The sequence below is a fragment of the Neodiprion lecontei genome, chromosome 5 (genome assembly GCF_021901455.1).
Source record: "Neodiprion lecontei isolate iyNeoLeco1 chromosome 5, iyNeoLeco1.1, whole genome shotgun sequence".
Lineage (NCBI taxonomy): Eukaryota > Metazoa > Arthropoda > Insecta > Hymenoptera > Diprionidae > Neodiprion > Neodiprion lecontei.
In genome coordinates, this window is record NC_060264.1 from 18,768,630 (window position 1) to 18,792,862 (window position 24,233).

The following is a 24,233-nucleotide window of genomic DNA, read 5'->3' on the forward strand; positions in this document are numbered from 1 at the left end:
GAAGAGACACTACAGCATCCTCTTAAACAACCCACTATCATCACCGCATCAGTTTGTCCTCGTCTCTTCTTCTTCTTCTTCTTCTTCTTCAGCAGCAACAACAGCAGCAGCAAGCTGTGTGTACATATGTTCACGTACAATATTAACACACACCCATGTCGGCATGGCGGCATGTTTGCGGGGGCCTGAAGCTATCGCCTGGTCTTCTCTCTCTCTTTCTCTCTCTCTCTCCGCTCACACCACACCCCATAAGTCGGTCCCAATCTGGGGTTATGTTCACAATCTCCTTCTCCTTCTCTCTTTCTCACGCGTTCCCCTACATTCCTATCAACGACGCTTCTCAATCCTTCGTGACGTTCACGTTACATTGGCTCGCACAGTGTCGCGTTATGCTTCGGAGCGGACAGAGCGCAGCGCCGCGCTGAGCCACGCGGTCAGCTTGTGTAATCGCATTGCACCTTCCTATTCAACAAGTGTGTCCGGGTAGAGTGGATCCGCGTCATTTAACCCTGCTGCAACACCGCCCGCCGATTCACGTTTTACCCGCAACTGATCAATCCCGCGCTGACGTCACAGAAAACATGGGGAAAACCGCAAGCAAGCTCAAATCGCGTCGCAGCCAAAGTTAGTCGATCATCGTTTGTTTATTCATTTGTCTAATACGATTTTTGTTTCACGTTCGATTTTCATTTCGTTTTTTTTTTTTTTTTTTTTTTATTATTTTTATCATCACAAACATGTCACGTATTGAATACAACACCCTTGATTATGAATTTTGGAATTTCATTTATTATATAATACTTGCGCTTGCACCACCCGCGGAAATTACAACGTAGATAGAAATCTATATGCAAACATATTATTATACATGCTTAATTATTGTCGTCCGTCGGGTGTAATACACGTAATACAAACTCCCATTTAAAGTATACAATAACGAATGAAAAGGTGAGTTGTGCACCGCGCTACAATACAACTTTTATCTCTACTCGCTGCACTGTCGACGACGTTGGTTATCAGTGTTTCGTTATATTCACGCCTACACATACCTATAACGCGTAACTAACATGTATTGTACTGTTTATAGGGTTTACTTATACGCGTGATCTTACATTATGGTGTTACGCTTTTTTATCATATAGCCAGATGTTGTGCTAGTCGTGCACTTAAATGCAGATGAACATGTACAGCAACGTTGTTTATATATATATGTTGAGCATTGTTTTGAAGCCGTATCGCCGCGCTTCATTACTATTCCGTCATACATGCAGGCCTGCGTAGCGTAATAATTTTTTCACTGACGTTGCACATATTACCTAATATTATACATGTTTGTATAAAAAATTTTGCAACCAATTCGAGCGCAGCAATTAAATCGCTGGCGACAGAGAACAATCATATTTTAGAACAGCAAAATTGACTCGGAGAAAAAATGTACAAACTTGGATACTGAACCCACTGTCTTATGATAGACGCACGTCAGTAATTTTGGCTACCACGTGTCTCCGCGATGTGAGGTATGATACTTTCTACAACCAATAACTGTACAGTTCGAATGCAGATAAATGGCTTAGTTGTCAAACGAGGAAGAGAAAGGCGCATATTTGAACTCGATTTTAGGAAACTGAAATATTAGCACGAAAACAGTTTCAGAACGAAATAAAGAATTGTTGATAAAATGGCAAAATCCAATTATTCAAACTTTGAAACGAATTGACGTCCGAAATTTGTAGACCAAAACCCAAATTAAAATAGTTATTTCTGCGCTACTTCCGTCAGCAACTCGACTACTTTGTAGTTTTTATGAGCACTAGTGCTTATAAAAACTACACAATATTCGCGTTTTTGACGGAAGTTAGCACAGAAAATAGAATTTGTCGTACGAAATAGATCTTTTCGTGGCAAGTGCGCATAAAATTAAGCTATTTTCTTACCTAGGGTGTAAAGTATCATGCCCGTGATGCGAACAATATTTTTCGTCCTACGTAGGCGTAAACGGGATTTACCGGTCCACTTCGCGGGCGTAAAATCCCGCTTTACGCCTACTATGACGCAAAAGATTTCTTGACGAGTATAAAGTCCCGCACGAGCCATAAAAGGTGAATGCCAAACTCACACGAGTTATGAAGTCCCTATATGCACGCTAGGGTGACCATTATTTACGGTGTTGACGAATTTTTTCCATACTGCCCCCAAATCAAGTTTAAATAATTCAATAAAGATCCCCAAATTTTTGCAGATTCTTAACTCAACTCTAACCCGCCACCCAAACAGGTGGAATTCCCTATTTAAGATACACGTGTTTCGGACACATTCTTAGCATACATTTTATTGTAAGCGTAATAATGATGAAAAAAATCTGTAACTACGAAGTTTTAGTGGGCAGTAGTGCTACTATCTGAGAAAAAATTCACATCGTTATACCAGGTAAACTAGACAAATTGCAATTCCTCTAAATGGAAAAAAGTCAGATTTCAAGGGCGTGTAATTTGTCGAAATTGCATGGTATGATGATTTGAATTTTTTCTCAGATAGTAGCACTAATGTCCACTAAAACCTCGTGGTTACAAATTTTTTTTTACCATTTTTATTTTTACAATAAAATATATGCTAAGAATGTATCCGAAACACGTGTATTTTAAATGGGGAAATGCACCCTCTTTGGAGGGGGGGGGGGGGGGGGGGGGGGGGTTAGAATTGAGTTAAAAATGTGAAAAAATTTGAGAATCTGTTTTGAATTATTTAAAGTTGATTTGAGGGGTGGTACGGAAAAAATTCGTCAACACTCTAAAGAACGGTCACCCTAATGCGCACGTGCCACAAATCCTATTTACTATGCTATCTCTTGTTGAAAACGAAAATATTGTGTAGTTTTTATAAGTACTAGTGTTAAAAAATCTACTTCTGAGCACTAGTGTTCATAAAAACTGCGAAGTAGTCTAGTTGTTGACGTAGGTAGCGCAGATGATAAATTTCAGTACAGATTTTCAAATCAGTCATAACATAACTTCAGGTTCTGCACGCGATGAAAAACTGAAACGACTTCGTAAATTTGAAAAAGAAGTTTATTACTTATCCAGGGATCTAAATCTAAATCTTGGAAAATGATTGAATAATAATCAAATAATTAATAATAGAAATAAATAATATCAACGATGTACGTATATTTATTTCAGTAAACGTAATACCTTTTTCAAAATTGTCAATTCTAGGTATGCAATCAAATGTGAACCTTATATAATCGAATCTATTTGAGTTGGATCCAGAATCAAATAACTGGTGTGGCAAACGGATGGAAATGAATTGCAGAATTGTGTCTAAAACGTTATATTTATATTATCTGTTGCTGTTGCCTCTAATCAATTTCTGAAGCAAAATTACGAGATTTAATATATCGTAGAAACAGATTTTTTGGTCGTTTCCTGTTTTTCTTCCTTTTTTCTCCTAACAGATAAAACTCGAAAACGTAGTATACTTAAGATTTTAAACTAAATTTCAAATGTTCCTCAAAATTCAGAATCATAATTCTCGTATTGATAGAAATTCTATTATTCCATTGGCAAGTCGCAATGCAATATAAAAAAATGTTAAAAACGCTTTTTTGTTTGTTGTTTTTTTTGTTTTGTTTCAAATTTGACTTACGCTAAAAACTTGAACTTCGAATAATCTACCACATTCAAATTTGCAATCTGGATTCAAGATTAAATGGCTTACAGTTTCGTTTCTCACACATGCGGTGATTGCAAAATAATACTTCTCAGAAATGTGTACATTTTTCACTGTGAAAAAAACTGTTTAATTCGTACTCTTTTCAACTCATGTTTCAGTAAATAGCCTCAGACAACCCAAGAAACTGTTTGCAATAGTCACTTCTGTTAATGCCACTTCGCACGTTCGACATGCTAATTTTGATGCTGTATGTGGGACTATGAATATCGTAAAAACTGAAAAACCGAGAATGACATAATCTATAAAATTTAAGAGCTATTTGAATGGTAATTTTTTTTAGAACTAATAAATCTTTTGGAGCCAATTTTATAACTCAGAAATTTCCAACACAAGTATTAAAGACGAAAATATATCAAACTTTTAATACAATTTACATTCAGTATAAAATATCCTTTTCGATTACGACACGAAAAACGGTTTTCAAAAAGTGTGAATAGTTTACTTTTTTATTACAAATATTGTATCTAATTGAAGACGATATATTCATCAGTTACTCTATTGTATAAAGTCGAAATTTATGACTGATTTTGGCCAATTGACATGTGGCGAATCCTAAAAGGATTCTCGTATAAAGCAATAAAACAATTTTCCTTTCACTGCAATTGCAGTAATGTTTTCAAATGAATTATGTCGAATGAAGTTGTCGTAAGAATTTAAAACTGGCATGTAAAATATGATTGCTATCACTTAAAAACAATTAGTGTGAAATAGAACATTGTGTAAGAAGGAAGTAAACTTGGCCTTTTCGGGCCGAGCGTAAGTTTGCAATACGAGTCGTAGGTGAGTGTATTTGTGCGAACTGAAGACGAATATTGCAAATACGCGAGGCGAAAAGACTGTTGTCTCCTTGTTGCACACGATTTTTTATATAACAAGAATATGTTACGCGTTTTTTCACGAAGCACGAAATGAGGTTAGGGTCGCGTAATGTCAGATTTGTTTCCAACAGCGCATGCGCGGAGTACGGAATAGACAACTTTTAACGCATGCGCGCTGTACGAAAAAGATTCCCAGGAATTAAAAGTGGTTTTTTCTGTACTCTGCGCATATCGCGCATTCGCAGACTCACTCCTACCGTCATAGAAACGGATATTTTATGTACGGAAAACACGTATAAACTAACGCGTAAAACATGCTCGCGTTATATAAAAGTATGTTTACCGTTTACCGTAGCTGAAAGTACCGAAATTATTATTGACCAGACATATTATATTTGTAATGGATGATTCAGTCTCCAAACTGAAGATCTAGAAATCAATGTTTAGTAAGACGTCTGCTGCAGTGCTACCAACGAAACCTTAAGTCTATGGTTAAAAAAAAATGATGAGCTGAGCTAACGACAATTAAGCTGTTATGATCTTCTCTGCAATTAAGATTATAGATTGTGTGGCAACGGTTTCATTAAAATCACGTTTAGTTTGATGATAATAACAACGAAAGCAAAACGCGAGCTAACGAGAATTGAAAGGAACAGCTTTGTACTGAAGTGGACGGATCTTTGGAGGCCCACTCACTGTTGTACTACTGCATCAGGCTTGCCTTTATAAGTGGACCATCTGCGCGCGCGACTCGCCTTCGAATACAATTAAATACGGTAGCTGCTGAAATGAGCGATGCTATTATACGTGTGATATAATAAGCGATGGAGGACAACCAGTTTTTCTTTAGGTCGCGCACTGTCTATTATGACAACCTTTTATGAGTATAAAAGAAATGAGACACGAGGTGATGAACATTTACGATTTCATCATCGAGCTTCGATTGATTGAAAATTTTAATACGATGTTATCTGACAATTAGATCGGCCAAACTAACATGATCAAATGATCTTGAAAAAGCGTAAACTCAATATTATTAGATAACACTGATATCCAAATTTGAATTTGAAATTGACTATATTTGAGGAGATTTTACGAAAATAGAAGACTTGTAGATTATAGTGCTTGGCACAAATTTGACGGTTAAGTTGCAACAAAAAATGTGAATTATATACGCCTGGAAAGCACAATAATAAAATACATTTCATGTGCAGGTTAAGCAGTTGGATAGTTATACTTGAAAATTCTTAAGTATAAGGTAATGCAACGAAAAATTATGTATATCACATTTTGTTTGGTATACGTAAGAAGTAGTGTATATTGATTTCAATTTGAATTGGGTATAGTTATACTAAAAAAAATCGTATATTGCAATTTTTCGAATTTTCGTTCGATTCTTGACAGTGCCTCGCAACTTCGAAGCAAATTGTACGTTTCCATATGTTTTAGAAGACAAAACTTGAACAACATCATTTTTATGAACTGACGATCGATTTCATATTCTTCTGTCTTCTTGTTTTGGTCAATGTCTCATCGGCGATATTGCAGAACTGTTTCCAGTGTTCAAAAGTCTCATGCAACCACAGTATTCATTTTCTTTCATCTTCAGCTTGAATTATTATTTCATTTGGAATTTGAACTTCGAAAAGTAATTGCTTTCGAGTTGTCGAATAGCAATGTTTTGCATTTGCATAATTATCGTATACGCCACGTGGAATCTCGTGAGAATGAATATGTTTCTTCTAGAAGCAGTATGAACAAATATAAAGTAGATTGATGCTTGCTTCTAAACATCGTGAAAAATAACTGCGATAGAATAGAAAACAAGTACATCCTTAAAATATTAACATTTAGTGAAATGGATCTTTAATTTCGTTCTGTAGTTCCAAATTCATGATGCGTATCCATGAATTTAGATGGTTAAGCTGCACCAATTCTCTTTCCCTAAATGTTGCTTTATCCATTTGTTAATGCCTTAAATTTTCTCGTGAACTTAGGTATAGCATGGAGCTTCCGGTTCCCGTCGATGGGTACTCTGCAAAATCTAAGCGCGAGTGGCCGTCGGAGGAAAAGAGATACGTTATCGATGGAGAAATACGGGCATCAGCAGCGGCACACAATACATCTTCAACCAGAGACAATCATACAGAAGGAACCTGCCCTTATAATAACTCCGCCATCGCCATGCCAGAGCAGAGATAACTCATGGTTAGTGGGATTTTGATACGAAAAGTGACATCTATAATCCAGTAAAAAAATTACTAGCGATTTATTCGATACCTGAATAATGAAATTTACAGCTTTCGAAAACCAAAACTTATGCGACTAACTGCTAGCGATGAGCAATACTTTCTCGACTTTCGGCTTTTGTTATTTTTTACAACCGCCCTATGAACGAAAAGTTGAATTCTTCGACTATTTTCACGAGGCTGTATTTTTCCCTGCAAATTCCTGCGTGAACAATTAGAATTGCATTCAAGACAACGTCGTGATTAATGTATTTGCAGAATCATAGTGTTCTTTCAAACTGCCACGCGCGTATAGTTTAGGTTCAATCATTTCAACCGCTAGTCGCGGCACCTTACATGATTTCGAAGCGTGACCTGACATACCGACTCTGCATTACCGACCATAATCGACGCTTGTTTGTCAAGTCGATAGAAGTTATCATCGCATCGTTAACTAGTTTCAAAACACTGCACTCCGTGCAAGATTTGATTGGAAATATTAGAGAAATATGTTTCATTAGGTGTACAGTCTAAACAAATATTTTTAAACAAATAATTTGAAAGCATCAGAATTGATATACTAAGGCTTATGGTCATGTAGTACTCCTACCTTTATCGACCGAGCAAACGCACACTTTTTCTTCCTATATTAAATAAACAAATGAACGGAAAAGGTTCGACATCGACAGTACATCGCTCTTTTGTAGCGAAATTCAGGAAAGTTACTCATATCCCGAAAATCGTCCAAAAAATGTGTGGTTTTTTGACATGTGTTACTATTCCTACATTTCCCGTATTTCAGGGGCCAAAAAGTGCATAGGTGAGACACTTTCCGCTATTCCGCAAAGAATGAGTAAAATGAGCCGTCGTTAGACTATTGTCATGCAATGTGGAGGTCGCTAGACGAGAGAGAGAGAGAAATTACAATAATTTCGTATATGAAAGATGCTCTCACGATCAACTGGGCGTACGGCCGAGATTTCCTTGGATGACCATCGAAGTTTAAACCCTTTTCGTTCGTTTGTTTATTTAATATAAGGAGAAAAAGAGTGAGTTTGCTCGGTCGGTAAAGGCCGGAGTATTATGTGACCTTGAGTCAATGTAATTGATCTTGATCAAAACACTATCTTCTTTTACGATTTTTTTATACTCGAAGTTGGATAGAGAATTCTCCAGAAAATGGCCACAGAGCAATATTATCATAGCAAAAACCTCAGTAGATGATGAAAACGTGATATACCGAGATACCAACATGATAACGTATTTCTGCAGTCATTTGAATTATTTGCAGACTGTATTTGTATAACAATAAATTACGCTACTGAACAAAGAAGGCGTCAACACTCGCTTCATTTTTCGACATTTTTCCTCATGTTCTCACTATGTTTGTTGTCCGGAAATATATTTTATCAAGATCATTTATTTGAAGTATTATTATAATTATATCCGTAGTCGTATTGAATCGACACATCATTTGTATGCGAATGTGATAGTTATTCGCAGAACATATCGTGCAATTGCCAATTGAATACCACATTGATGATCGCATGCTTGATATCCGTATATCATGCAACTCGGGGTTTTAAATGAGAATCTTTGTGACATTCACGGCAAACCATTGAAAGAAGTTGAGCGACGCCTCTGTTTCGTTAAGTCATAACTATTCCGTAATCGACTATGGCTGGGTAATCGATAAGATTAAGTGTTTCGCTTCTGGAATAATATGGAGAACAGTTTAACAAGATATAAATTGTAATGGTAGAATGTCCCGTTTCTCTCGAGATTAAAACAGAATGGACTACTTGATATATTTTCTGAAGATGATTTTATTCAGCGTCTTTTACACTTCGTACAAACCACTAAATTAATTATAATACAGTGATAACATTCCTTAAACTATAAGATTAAAGAAGAATGCAAAATTACAAATTTTACCAAAGATCTTGAAGTTGAGTACGAAATTTTAATTGATTAATTATTATTATTTTTACTGTTAATTAATCAACACCTGTGATAACAATCACATTCAACTAAATTTATACTTAATTGGTAAAAACAATGCTGCGGCCATCAATAACAGTACATATCTATATAAGATTTAAGGTCATTAACTGATCTATGTGGACAAGAACTCGGGTACGAGACACTTGTCATAAATTTTTTAAAGCTGGTCATCAACGGACTTTTGTTACTAAATATAATACCTACGATCGTTATTCTCCAAGCGATGCTCATATACGGGAATCAGCGCTGTTCAAAGACCCCTATAAAAAGGGGACCCTACGAAAAAATCGATTCTTCAAAAGGCACTGCTGTGACACCGCGTTACTTTCCACTCTACCCCTCTGTGAGAACCTATTCTAGCCAGACAACGCAGCTGTTCCAAAAGTGATTGTACCTATCTTGGAATTGGGATGAATAGTAATACATTATCCGAATTCTATAGTAAATTACGCGTGGTAATGAGTACTAAAAAATAGAAACAGGTATTTTGAATTTCGGCCATTTTTTTCGAGAGAATTCAAAAATAGCAGAAGAATCTTGGAAAAAAAAAGGACTATAGTCTCATCGACTTACCAATGAATTACGATTAGTACTTAGAAATAACAACACAAGTGTTTTGCGAAAAGCCTCCTTTATGATTCTCAAATTTCTGCTCGATAATTTAGTACAAACAAGAAATTTATATGATAAGACCTGAAATTTTACGTTATTGGAGATGAGTTATTCAGTCCATCTTTTATTGTCGGATAGGGATCAAACAGTCACTTAATAGAGAAGGGTCTCAATATCAAAAACATGCTACAATCTAACTTGTAAAATTTCGAAATGTAGTAAGTGGAAAGATAGAAATTTTGAGACATAAAAACGGTGCATGTTTATTCTTACGGTTCTACATTTGTATTTTTACATTTCAACATTTTTCTATCATACTTAAGCTTTCTCTACGTTCACTTTTCTACATTTTGGTTTATCTATCTTCTGAGTTTTTACACTTTTAAATTGATGGATGACTATGTAATGTAAGTTCTGACGATTCTATTATATTTTGGCTCATACACTTTTCGACTTTTTATAAATCTTGAAATTGATAAATACATATAAATTTTAAGATTTTGACTTTGTGTACTTTTACCATTCTACATTATGGTTTTCTCTGCTTTAACCATTTTACATTCTGACTTTTCTAAGTTTCGACTTTCTACATTGTGAAACTAATTAATAAATTTTAACGGTTCTATTGTATTTTGGCCATCTGTATTTTGATCTTCCTACGTACTTCGATTTTCTAAATTTTAATATTCTACGATCAGTGCCATCGCATTTTTGAAATCGATATCACAGCCGTTCCACTACAGTGCGACCACTCCCCTTTTCGCCCCACGAAAAATTATTTTCGTCAGATCCTTCCCGACCAAAGAAAACATCAATTCGTCCTCCAGCCGAAGGATCCCACGGTCTCCGAATCGCGCGGTGAAATATCGCAGGCGATAATCCTTAAACGCGTTATCTGAAATCGTGGCCGATGTAGCCGGCGAGTTGAGCGCAGCGCATGCGCGGAAGGCGATCAGACGGCGCGGGCGGCTTCGGCTTCATCCTCAGTCCCCGTAGGATCAATAAGTCCGGCGGAGTCAGGCACGCAGTGCATAGCCAACATTCCAGGCTCCGCGGAGCAATAATCGTGCCGGTGAGGCTAGTCGAGAACTTCGGGAACATGTCACGTGCGGCAAGGAACGGTGTGGCGACGGACGAAAGCGGGCAGTTTTACGGTCGGTGAGCCTCGCGATAATTTCGGGCAAAGATTGGAGCAAGATAGAAGTCTAAGGCGGGATGAGAAGCTACTCGTGCCTGACTTCAACTTGGATTTTGTCTCCGCTCCTTTCACCAATTGAGACTAACGCGCTCAATTGCCGGCTGTCAGAGACGCGCGCCGCGAGAGACGATTCGCCTTCGGGTATCGCTGCGCTTTAGTTCGCTCGCGGCTAAACCGAAATCATTCCGTTCTTCCAGGAAGGAGGGCTGCTCCGAGGAGGACATTTACAACGATTGCGCATGTCCCGAGAGATCATCCTCCGCTTTTCAGTCTCGAAAGTCAAAACAAGACCAGGCCAAAAACCGCGGGGCGAGTCCGGACATGGTGAGTAAAAAGCTGCGTGCATTCGTTTCGATTTTGTATTTTCACTACAACTAGCTGGGTTTCGTGCTCTCCGATTGGTCAGAGACTCATTCTGATTGGCTGATATATGGGAGACGATTTATTAATCTCACTTGTTTTTGGTACTGTCATTATTATACCATAGGCTTCGAGCTCTATGCATTGATCGCAGACTAGTTTTCACTGGTTAGGGACTAATTATGATTGGTTGAAACCCAAGCGTTGATCCTACGCTCTCATCTTTCAATATTGTCAGCATTCGCTAGGTTTTAAGCTGTCCGATTGAGCGACTAATTCTATTTGGTCAAGTAATAATTTTTATTTGTTAGAATTTAGGTGTCGATCTTATGATCTCACCTTCCAGTATTTTCAATGTTTCGCGAGGTTTTATAATATCAATCATTGAATCCTAATAAAAACGGTTGAAAATATTCTAACGATAAATCGATGCCGAGATTGCTGTTGTTCGTAGTGAACGGAATGTGATCTTTTTTGCTCCTTATCCCGATCACATCCAAAGACACACGTTCAATTCGCTGGCTGAATTCTAAAACGATATGAAGGTATTTTTAGATGATAAGAATACTTGGTGGTGAATAACAATGAAGAAGTTCAAACTTAGTCGAAACCAAGGAGACATTATTTTCAAGATATATTTGACAGGCGGGTTTGGAAGCTGGCGAAAAGTTAACATGGCCGTTGTCGAAACACGCTTGTAATTTCTTTTTGGCTTCACGGTCATTTTCGGGACTCGGTAACTATGGAACGACATTTCACGCTAAACAGAATGACGACAAGAGTAAATAAAACAGGATTTCAGCGTCAACTAAATTCTAGAAGCTGCAGAGTATTCATTCCACGATATTCACCGGCACGTGTGTACATTTTGTGTAGTATCACTCAAAAACGAATCGCCATCATATTTCACTCTTAATTCTGTATACTTCCTGAATGTTAATAACCCCGATTACCAATCCGTCGATAAGAGTCAGTGCATATACATAAATTGTTTTGGTATAATCAGGAGAAAGCACCAAATCTATTTTAAGTTAGTGTGGGAAATTCCCTCATTAAAAACTCAGACAAAAAAAAGTAAGAAAACCCTGATCGGCCAGTTTGTTTTGATACCAAGTTAAATAGAGACTCTTTGTGCGAAGACTGAGAATGCGTCCTGTAAACAATGAGTAATCTTTAGTCCGTCGAGGGGATTGAGGAAAATCGATTAACGACTGGGAGTTTGTCCTGTGCAACGTTTTTTCTGGTGAGTTTGCCTCAGCGCATTGTTAAAGGAAATTGAATCCCGGTGTAACTGCATATCGCAGATGTTAAAAAAAAAATTGATCGAAGCACATCGATTTGCCCTAATTTGTTTTATTCGAATTGCAACTGGACTTCAACTGTCTGTATAAAACGAGAGATTAGATATTTTAGTGTTGTATATATTCCAAATTATTGGGTACCAGAAATTTGATACAGGTTTAAGTTTGTTCGAATCGATTGAAACTATTACAGCTATATGATTGATGGTGCGTAGCAACGAATCGCGAGTGTATAAAGAATGCAGCTATCTATTCTGCACTTATTGTCCTGGGTCGATGACTCGAGGTTGAGAGATTTTATCTTTACCGCTGACTGCCAAAAACAAAAGTTTAACAGGAAAATTTTCTATATTTGGTCATTGGCTCCTAAATAATTGTGGTTACAGCACAACAAAAGAAAACAATCCGCCTCAATTACGTGTTGAAATTAGTGCTTTGAATGTGCGAAGACATGGAAAGTTGAAATCCTGTTTTGGATACATTCGAAAAATAAAAACGTCACGTGATTTACACTGCAAGAAGTCAAAGGTTCATTGTCAGTTTTGTAATTGGTTGAAGATATATGTAGATAATAAAAATTGCGTTTATTTCATTCAGTTTCGAAGTTCAATTCGACTCACCTTCGTTTGTCATCCCCGAGCAATAATCTTAACTTTCATGAACTCAAATTAACATCGCGTATGGTTAACGTAGAGTGAATTTAGCCGTTTTATTTTGACTACGAGAAATATTACAAAAGTAGATGAGGAAGGGTACATCAATTAGCCTAACGGTAGACGATATGCGCTGTAACGCTTCTTTGTACAAACTTCCGGTTTTACATATATAGGTATGTATGCCCACTGTTTTTACCTGACACGAATAGAAAATAGAAGAGCATCGTCGAATACAGCCTCTATTTTGGTTCGCGGCGTAAGACAAGTCTCTTCGTCTTCTTCTTCTTACTTTTCTTTTCTTATCTATTCCTGTCGACCAATATTCTCACAGATTGTTTGTGTCATGTGTGTATACATACCTCATGATACGTTCACTTGATGTTCCCAGGAAATGGAACGCACGCTTCAATATATAACTGTATAGCTATGCATAATGGAAGATTGCATGAAAATTATCTGGAAATTATCGTATATACGTATAATATACATGTGCCATGTACAGATATTTGTCTTATATGACCATAAATAGCCATAATTATACGTGAATACATGTGCAAAAATTGTTGAACAAATCCGTGAAGATTTTTTCAATCGTAATAAGTACCTTGATTAATTTACAAAACTCATTTTTAGTAAAAAAATATTATACCGTCTCAAGAATTATGTACGTGCAATACTAAGCGATATCCGTGGGCTGAATCCACTTAACACGAAATATCTCATAAAATGCATACAGTGTGTTGTACAAAAAGTTAACAAAACTTGCGGTTTATAAAATCAAACGAGACAGTTGTATACCTTTCCCGGAGTTAAGCGTTAGTAAGACCCGGTTTAATCCTCGAACTTCCGGCAAAGATATTTGTGGTTGCGTCCCGCCGTCTCAGGAATTCCTCAGGTTAATTGCCGTTTCCTTTTTTCCCTCTTTTTCTAACAGGTATATTACTGACACGACTCTCGATAACGAAAACAAAGAAACTACAGTTCATAATTCTTAGCATGACAACATATTTCCATTAGTAATCATCTCGTTACAATTACATAGGTAATTTTCAAGTATTATATGTCTATTGAAACTTTAGTCAGTCACTACTGCTTATAACAATGCCGAAAATTTGATTAGGTGCTTTTTGTAGATCAAACAACAAAGCGAAATTTTGACTTCGGGTAGGATGGAAAATATGTATTGTAGATTTGAAATTTTCATGCTAAGGCGATGATTCTATTCAGTGAAATTTTAGATATACTGTAAAATATAGCGTCAAGTGTTTAGAACGACGATGAACCGGTTTGAATTGGAAAAAAACGGTGATCCAAATATATGATAGTAAAACTGTTGTATTGTATGTAATTACTTTACTAACTGATACTTCTTGTAACTTTTTTAAATACTGGAAATAGTAGTCTTAGCAGAAAAAACTGTGGCAGCACGGCCCAAAAAAAGAACAATACACCGTACATTCCGCGTTTAAAAGATAACAAGAATCGGCATTCTTTGAAACCTACACTCTCCAAATAATCGGATGTCTGCTATTTCCCAATGTTCCCGTGGGAATTCACTCTTCTTTATTGTCGTATTCAGTTACAGAGTTGCGTCATTAATCAATCTACCTCGGAATAAAACACTCGCTGTCAAAATACAGAATATATGCAATACAGCACTTGTTTTCTCAAATTGATACAACCAAGTTACGTATAAATGTATACGGAGTTGTCAGAAAAGTTGAAAAAGATGGAGTAACAACCTCCCGCAGAGAGTGAATAAAAGAATTCAACCGGTGTTCCAGCTCCATTGATATTCAGGAAAACAATGAACGCAGTCGTCTACAGTCACTTTTGTCTTTTCGTTATTCTGCAGGTTCAATGTTTTGACAGGGCTTGTTCATTGTTAGCGATATGACACCATTGTGTTCGATCAATTACGCCACTTCGGTATTGCATGCACGATAAATGAACACCGTGTACATTTGAGAAGAATAAAATAATATATGGAGGCACACGTGTTTATTTGCAGTTCTATACATTGGCATTTCGGGAGCAAGCCTCAAAAGTAGAGCAACAAATATATAACGGAATATTTTCAACTGAATATCTCTTTTTCAATACTTGTCATTCGACTTTTCACAAAAATTGAATATCGAGGTGAAATTATATGTCATTTTATTGACAATAGCCTGCAATCCTAGCCAATTGACAGGAAAAAAAATATACAGACACGTTGGAGTTCCATGTAAAGTAAGGCTTTATTTACGTTACAAACTGTTCGATTACTAACAGCATATCCTAAATTAGACTAAAAACCTGAGGACCAGATCAAAAACACCACAGTTTAATTTCTTTTATCATTATAAGAGTAAAACCATTTCGCGAATTGTTGATATCTTACAATTAGCTCGTGTTACTTGAATTTTTACAGATTCATTTCAATTACATAGTAGTTGTTCCATTAATGTTCACTATCGTTAGCGCAAATAACATTGCTGCAGACTTTTTAAATGTTTTTTTTTTTTAATTTTCTTAGCTTTTATTCAAACGTTGGGGTCGACTGATCTTCGACACCCGGGTTGAATGTTTTTTGCCTTCTGCTGTTGAACCTGCCATCTTGTATAAAAAAATAAGTTAAACAGTACTGTTACAACACGTGTTATGATCAGAGCATGTACCGAACGTATCCAATCTCATAAAACGATAAAGATTTTCATTCATCCCAGTCTTGCATCGGTCCATTGCATCGACGCTGATACATTCTATAATTAGACATGCCAGTATGTGAGCACATGTGCTTCTTCGAATACCTCCAATTATTGATCATGTTGAATTACACTTGCAGTTTCGACCATCCGTATAACGTTCAACGATATCCTTTCACTTCCCTCGCAGGAACAGCCGGAGGAGACTGCACGGCGCCTCCTAGAACGGGAATTGCGTTTGCTGGATCCGCGTGACCTTCGCTCGCATGCCTGGTACCACGGAAACACCCTTCGTGGCGGGCGGCGGGGGGCAGAACTGGAAGTGCCAAACGAGGGAGATTTCCTCGTACGCGATTGCGCCTCTCAGCCTGGAAACTACGTCCTTACCGTTCGCTGCAAGGGACAACCGTTGCATTTCGTGATAAACAGGGTAAAGAATTTATACCATGAATTTGGTGTGAAAGTTGCTGCCCAACGCCAATGGACAGATAGTAAAAAACACAGTTCAAATGTGTACTAGTACACAGTGTAACTCCGGTTATGAGAACTACATTTGAATATGCCACAGTACAAAATTTATTCTCGCTCGCGTAAACTACATTTTGAACGTGCGGTAGTGCAGAATGTAGCTCCGATTGCTTAAACTACATTTGTAGTTTGATATAATGCAAAATATAACTTTCGTTACTAAACCACATTTTGAACGTGTATAAGTGCAAAATGTGGCTTCGATTACCTAAACTACGTTTTTAATATGTAGTGTATAGTACAAAATATGTGTTTGGTGCCAAAACTGTACTTCAAATACGTAGCAGTATAATACATAGCTTCAGTTGCCTAAGCTACATTTAAAATACATGACCTACGAAATGTATCTTCAGTTGCCTAAACTATACTCGAAACAAGTGATAGTACTAAATGTAGCTTCGATCGTTTAAACTACATTTCGAACATGTAACGATACAACTATCATCACATATTTTCTACTAAAACAAACAGTATTTAAACCCTTGTTTTTATGATATCAATTTTGCGAAAAAATTTCTGGCAACTATACAAATGACATTTGTCTCAGCAAATGTTTCGATACATAACAATAATAACGTTAGCGTTATACCAACGCCTACCCCATATATCTAAACACCCGTCCTCTCAACTTCAGGTCGTCCTCCAGCCCGACACAGTTTACGAACGTGCTCAATACCAATTCGAAGACGAAGCTTTCGACACCGTTGCGGACTTGATAACCTTCTATGTGGGCAGCGGTCGGCCGGTGAGCCATGCTAGCGGAGCCCGAATAGTGAACCCAAGACCTCGATCAGTGCCGCTCTCCTGCGCGCCATCACCGGGTAACCAGCACTCCTCCTCAAGTCCCTCTTCGAACTCACTCTTGGCAGGATCTCCACCCAGATTACCCAGAAAGCAACAGCGAAGTCACTCTTTAACACCACAACAACAGCAGCACAGCACAACTCACCAGGGATTCCAACCTCAAGGATCATCCAGCACCCTTCCGCGTGTTCCGCCGACGCCGCCTCACTCATCTTCTTCATCCTCTTCTCTTTCCCTGGGTCGTCAAAAAATTACGAGGGTAATATCAGACCCGTCTCTGCAGCACCAGCAGCTTCCGGCGAACGCGAGCGCTCCTTCGGCGCCTCCAAAGCCCCCGAGAGTTCCTTTCATATCGGCGCAGGCCCCGAACCAGCATCACCATCACAGTCATCACCACCACCAGCATCAGCATCCGCAGGTAGTTCTAGTTGTATATTTGTTTTCTTCTCTTGCAGAGAACTGCACAGGAGTTCGGTAGATATAATAGAAATACAGAGTGAAGTAATCAACATGTGCGTTGAATTGTTCCGAATTGTCAGAGTTCGTCGACATTTCTAATGGTCAACCTCTGAACGGTCAAAATTTCGAATGGTCAAAATCTTGAATGGTTGAAACTCCGGATAGGTTGAAGTGTTAAATAGTTAAAACCCAGACTGTTACCAACCTTCAGATATGCCGCGAAGCAATTGTTTCACCTGTGGAGTGTAACGTTCTGAGCATTTACCATTCAAAGGTTAGACCCTTTGAAGCTTTGACCATTTGGGGTATCGATCATCAAAGATTTTGACCATTTGGAATGTGCACCGTTCGGGATTTTCACTATTTGGGGTTTTGATCACTCAGAGTTTTGATAAATCGATTCTTCCACCAATCCGAAGTTTGAAGCATTCGAGGTTTTGGCCATTTTGAAGTTTAACCCTTCGGAGTGTTGATGGTTGGAGGTAACGTTGAGAACTTTGACAATTCGGATATTTAACTCGTGCACATTCATAGTCGTTTTTACGGTTATACTAGCTTTATTATAAATATCTCAGAATATGTTGATAAATTTTGAGGATCAGTGGTTACTTTCAATTAATTATATAACTTGTACCAAAGAATATTCCGACGTGTGGCACTCGCAGGTTTACCAGGCCTCAGGAAGCGACAGTGGAAACGGATCCGGGGATAGTGAATTCGAGCTGAACAATTCCGGGGGCAACGGACAGCCACCCGCACCCCCGGCGGTCAAGGGGGTCATAATTCGCAGCCCTTACGCTATTGAGGGTAATTCGGGGTGCGGAGGGGAGTACGAACTCTCAGCCGAGGAGCACCTCGTCGTGGCCGCGCCTTCGTTGGAGATACCGTCCTTCCTGGACCTCGACGGTTTTGTAACGCTGCTTCTTCCGGCGGGTGAACACCGTCCCCTAGATTCCACGGCCCTAAGGGGCGTCTCGGGAATGTTGCACGACTCGGCGCCACGAGTTTTAGCTACTCACCTAACCCGCGTCGATCTGGAGATCGCCCTGAGCCCAGGAACCGGTAACAGGAGCGGCCTCAGCGGCATAGAACTCGCGACTCTGCCGCACGGACGTCAGGCGCGTTTGGACCTCATCGAGAGGTCCGAGTGTCTGAAACTCCTCGTCGCTGTTACTATTCTTGCCGGTGCGACAGCCATCGAAAGGGCGGCGACCATATCGAAGTGGATTAGAGTCGCGGTCGACACAAAGACTGCGCTCGGGAATCTCTACGGGTTTTGTGGGGTCATGCTTGGATTATGTCTTCCTCAGATACAGCGACTCGCTAATACCTGGCATCTGCTCAGACAGAAGCATACCGACGAGGCTTTCAGCTTTGAAGCCAAGCTCAGACCCACTCTTCGAGCTATGAACGAGTGCGCCAATCCTCAGGCTCCGAACACCACGCTACCTCACCTTTTACCTATCGCTCTGCTGGGGGAACGAGGTCCTGAGGATATTCTGGGTAGGTAACTCTCATACCGGAAATTAAACCTTGTGGTCGTATGTATGATTGTCTCAGTTTATATGCACTGACAGCTTTTTTATCACTGCCGTCACTGCCATAGTGTCATGACATGCAGCCGAAATATATGGTAGTTTGAAAACAGAGTGTAATAATAAATAGCGGGAAAAACCGTATTTATATTAGTTAAACCTCCAAAATTTGTATTTGAATTAACTATTCGTGTTAAATGCGTTTTTTTTTCACCGTTGTTAATCGTAACAACTTTTTTTGGATACACTGATAGGAGAGGCGAGTCCTAATTGTGACACTTTTTCTTTTTACTCTCTGATTTTTAGAATTTTTTCGAATAAAATTTTATTTAATTCAGATATGGCGCATGTAGATGCATCATTTGGCCACTTAGGGAAAATTCGTGGTTGTTCCAAAGCAAGTCTGAATAGTTATGCGATTTTTCGAATTTTCAAAAAAAAAAATTGCAGAGTGTACCAACTTACCAACAATGGTGCGAAAAAAAATTGCTCCTAATTTTTTTACCCGTTTTTGTCATTCAAAATACTTGGGACAACTTACCCCGCCACAGGGTCAAAAATGATGAATAATTTTTATATGCATTTTTGTTTACTTGTTTTTGTTTCAATGTAAGAAACTCGAATGTTCAATGTACACTTTTGAGCAATAATTATTTTGTTCGTTGTATTTTTTCCTGGAAACCACGAAACAGTGACCTAGACTGTGAAAACTATGAAAAATTCGCCTCAGACTCCGAAAATCCCGAAAAACTTGACCCGAACTCAGAAAACCACGGAAAAGTCGAGATGGAGCAAGTCATTACGAAATTATTGTGACACGTGATAACTTGCACCAACCCGCGATTTTGTTAAAGAATGTGCATATCTTACTGACCCGCTATTCAAATATCAAAAATATCTATATCGAATGAAAGCAACAAAAATTACCTTTGCGATTATCTTATTGCAAAATATCCCAATGCAGTCAAGAAAATGCGAACAACATATTTAGAAGATAGAAAGTAATTATTTATAAGGTCCAATTTCAGTTTTTCAATTACTGCGAGCCCGCATATGATGCGATATTATTGTTAACAATATTCATTTATTTCAAATATTGAGCTACAATTTCATTCTATAGCATAGACTTATATACGTCTATGATCTATAGCGCCGCTCGTTCCGATATCTAGCGGCAGAGATATGAACCTTGTGACAACTAGGACCCGTGACCCCTATAACTGTGGTATATTATTTCTCACGAATTTTCCATTCTGACCGCCAAGCTGTAATATTTCTTATACTGTAGTTTCTACTATGAATTTTAATTCCTGTGGGCACCTAAAATTTCGATCAGTCAAACAAAAGCAAATAAAACTATTCGTAGGCTACACAAACGAAGAAATTGAGGTTCAATTTTTCACTGACGAACAACTTTTCGACCAGACGTTAATTATTATTTAGAATCTAAAAATTTACGATTTACACCCATTCAAACTGCAATATTAATTGTTACAGACTCAGAACACTGAATACGCAACTGGGCATATGCCAAATCATGTAATGCCATTCATATATTCAACTAATTTGCGCTAAGATTTTCATCTCCAACTCAATTGTGGTCAGACGCTAGCTATGACATTTACAGGCATCTCGAAGTTATGTTGCGTTAAGAATCTGAGATAACTAAAATATACAGAGTCTGCATTTAAGTCAACATAACCTCAAAGCGCTTGAACGTAATTACAGTTTGCGCTACAGGAAAACAAGACAGAATTGATCAACCTACCTGAACAGATGAAAAACTTAGAGCATGCGCAATTGGGAGTTTAGTTTCCTGATAATGTCACGGTATTGGCACAATAGTTATATAAAATTGTAACATAGACTCGGGAGTATCTTATGTTGGTTCTATACAAAAATAAAATAAAATAAAAAATATGAAGATGACCAGCAAACTTATCTAGATAGAGATGGAAGATGAAACGTGAACTTAACTCTTATTGTGTATATAAAATAAAGGATAACATGAATTTATCTAACAAGGAAATGAACATCTTAATTTGCGTAATGACACATCTAGTATATAAAAAATTAACACACTCACTTTTGGAGACAGCACCTGACTTTATTACGACAATTTTTTCCAACAGGAACGGCGTCTCCTTCGGGAATAACCGGAGCCATTCTGTCTCCATGGGAGAGTTCGGCAGCCGATTGCGGCCTTTCGATTGTCTGGGCGCACCTTGATGCGGCCCGGAAGCTTGCGGAGAGCCTTCCGCTTTACCGAAGGAACGCTGAAATCGCACTTGAGGGATGCAGAAACGACGAATTACTCGCTGACGCGTTTCGCACGGAGTTTCACATGAAGTTTCTCTGGGGGAGCCGTGGCGCAGCCGTAGCACCGGAGGAACGCCACTTAAAATTCTCTCAGGTCCTTGACGCGATGTACGACAAGTGCGCGGCGACGGAAACTTCCTCGTAATTCCAATTATCCCAAAACATTGCGTTTCCCCGTACAGCCTAATTTCAATGGCTTCTGTATATTGCTGAGGTTAGATTAGTACGTAGATTGAATTAGATTATTATTTAAGAATGCGTATTGAATAATTGAATGAAGATGAGGCATGTCTCTCCCAAATCTATTTAACGAACCCCACTCAAGACAATACCACAAACGACAAATGTATTATGTGAAGTATTCGATGTATAAATATTATAGATGCGTTACGTACTTAATCAAGGGAGCTGACCTAAGTGAAACTGATATTTTTCACGTACTTCTTTTGTATTCGAGTGAATTTCCTCGAGTTTGTCGAAATTCATACTGCACTTAACGACTGCAGTATTATACGTAGTAAAAAGTGTATCAAAAAATGAAAAATCACATCGATTTTTACAATAATATTAATGTGAAAAGAACTATATACCGGATTCTGAGTTAAGACACTTCATTTGTCACATTTTCAAACTTTGTCACATCAAAATTTCACTAAGATCCTCTCTTGAACCAATTGTATATTATACCAACTCTTAATTGTACATGTTGTTACTTATTCATACATATATCAACGGAATAATGATTGTATCTATTTTCCTTGTTGCTATACCCCAACTCACCCGTATGTGTGTATTGAACGACCGAATCTTCGCATAGTTTTCGTTTCGAGAATTTTTTTATGGCAAGTCACATGCAACCTATCGAAAATAAGTAAGCTTATGTAAAATGTAGTGTCTAGTCAAGTGGACCAAAAGTTACCAAAGGTTCGAAGCGTGAAAAAAGGAAAATAAAAAAAATAAAAAAAAAATAGAAAGAAAAGTAGAAACAAATTACTTTAATACTATGTACAACTATAGCTAACAGTTAATCGCTGAACAATATCTTATTTAACAATCAGAAGGAATGGTCGAACACGCTTGTAGAGTTTATTTGAATATAGTGTGGTAAGTAGAAGGCGTCGTATAAACTGAGGAATTCGAGCCTTGAATAAACAAGAAAAAGTATTGTAGTAGAACCTCGATCATCCGAACTAATTAGGACCGAGCCTAGTTCGGATAATCAGAAGTTCGGGTAACCGACATGCAATTTTTATCTTAAAGTATCATAATATACTCGTATATACAACACAAATTTAAATCGAAAAAACAGTCCGTATTAAACATCCAAATACATATTAAATCTCTTTCAAATACCGAACGATTATTTTATTACTTTGGTTTTATATAATCATCTATTGTCAATTGACGATCAGCTGCTGCACATTTTTTAGCGAGCAGCAATATATATTTCGCACCAAAAATCTATTTTTTTAACCGGCGCGGGCGTTCGGATAATTGAGCTTTCATTTGAACCAAGTCATGGGCCGGATAGTTGAGGGTTTGCATAATTGAGGTTCTACGATAAGTTTCGATAGAACAACTTTTTGACTCCTCGGTACATACTTGTATCGTGACAACAATCTCGTTGCCATTGGCAGAGAGAGGTTATTGATTTACTCTTGACAAAGATTATGCGATTTCTCGCATACTATCAAAATGTGATAAAGTGGCTGGAAATCAGTGGATTTCTTCATCACCTTTTTTATAACGGTCATTTCAGACTTCAAACAATCTTAATTTTTATTTCTACTGAAACGTATGAGTTGTCTTCTATTGAAACCTGAGATGCGTTAATGGAGATGCTGTTGATCCATTGTTCGCTAATAAAAAACGGGATTCTACTGTAGAATACAAACCATCGTGGGACCAACTTTTGAGGTAGAAAAAAAAGTGGTTGACTGAAGAACATAAAGACTGATACCCCTGGGTAAATTTATGTGACCAGTTTTCGGCGGGCAAGTGGGCTCAGGTGGGCCTGGGAACGTAGGAGGGTTCTGCTCTATCGTCTCTACCTAACGAGCTCGCACCGACATTCGTAGCAGCCAAAGTAGTGTCATTATGAAAGCTTGAGATTGAGTCGGTACAAAGTGAGTAAGTAAGACTACTTGTCAACTGCGACTTAGAAATGTCGATCAGCTCGATCATCCCGGTGAGAAGAAGCGTAACCGCGTCCACCGCCAACCACCCCCAACTACCACCGAGCACCTCCAACCACCACCGAGCACCTCCAACCACCGTCAACCACCTCTGACCACCTCCAACCACTTTCGTTCTCTTTATCCATCTCGTCCCCCTTCTCCACCTCGTCCCCCTCCGCCTCCTCCTCTACCTCCTCCTCCTCCTCCTCTACGTCCTCCTCCTCCTCCTCCACGTCCTCCTCCTCCTCCACGTCCTCCTCCTCCTCCTCCTCCTCTTCCTCCTCCTCCTCCTCCTCCTCTTCCTCCTCCTCCTCCTCCTCCTCCTCCTCCTCCTCCTCCTCCGCAACCAACTCCGACCACCTCCGACCACCTTCGTCCTCCTCGTCCACCTCGTCCACCTCGTCCCCCTCCTCGTCCTCCTTCGGCCGTCGTGATCCTCGTCCTCTTCGACTTTCTCCGATCACCGCCAACCACCTCCAAACACCTCCTACGTTAACTGAAGAATATAAAAACAGTTGCTTTAATGGGCTTTGGTGTGACAACCGGAAATCGTCGTACATTTGCGCTCCTTGAGATGTTCCGACAGTAGAGTGGAGAACTTATTGCAGAACATCAGAGAGTTACCGATTTCGACATGATGCACGCTGCATTCACCTTCCGAGTAATGCGGTCTTCGCGATGATAAGCCCAAGCCAGTACTTAGTCTGTGTGTACTTACCGACTTGTCGGCGACACAAGAAATTAATAATGAGGGTGAATTTCTTCCAAAATTCGTAGCTAAACAGTGATTTGATTAAATATAGGTAATAATGATAGAT

General features: G+C 38.6%; 1 protein-coding gene across 3 annotated transcripts; it reads left to right on the plus strand.

Annotated features, from left to right (window-relative positions):
• The first annotated feature begins 373 nt into the window (after window positions 1-373).
• Window positions 374-22,595, plus strand: LOC107217379 (breast cancer anti-estrogen resistance protein 3). 3 transcript variants are annotated; one of them, XM_015654883.2, is made up of 7 exons: window positions 374-624; window positions 6,545-6,755; window positions 10,787-10,913; window positions 15,784-16,023; window positions 16,756-17,343; window positions 18,050-18,887; window positions 21,052-22,595. In XM_015654883.2, exons 1-7 carry the CDS (start codon window positions 582-584, stop codon window positions 21,381-21,383), a joined length of 2,379 nt encoding a protein of 792 aa, XP_015510369.2. In that variant the 5' UTR covers window positions 374-581; the 3' UTR covers window positions 21,384-22,595. The 3 variants fall into 3 exon arrangements, with proteins under 3 accessions (XP_015510369.2, XP_015510370.1, XP_046595793.1); XM_015654884.2 differs by lacking the exons at window positions 374-624; window positions 10,787-10,913 and having other exon boundaries at window positions 6,618-6,755; XM_046739837.1 differs by lacking the exons at window positions 374-624; window positions 6,545-6,755 and having other exon boundaries at window positions 10,390-10,913; window positions 15,734-16,023.
• The last annotated feature ends 1,638 nt before the right edge of the window (window positions 22,596-24,233 follow it).

Bases quoted from the DNA above. Each gene is read 5' to 3' on its own strand.
- LOC107217379 (XM_015654883.2), top strand. From the start codon at position 582: ATGGGGAAAACCGCAAGCAAGCTCAAATCGCGTCGCAGCCAAA. The intron at 17,344-18,049 runs GTAGTTCTAGTT...TGGCACTCGCAG, and splicing joins ACCAGCATCAGCATCCGCAG to GTTTACCAGGCCTCAGGAAG. The intron at 18,888-21,051 runs GTAGGTAACTCT...TTTTTCCAACAG, and splicing joins AGGTCCTGAGGATATTCTGG to GAACGGCGTCTCCTTCGGGA.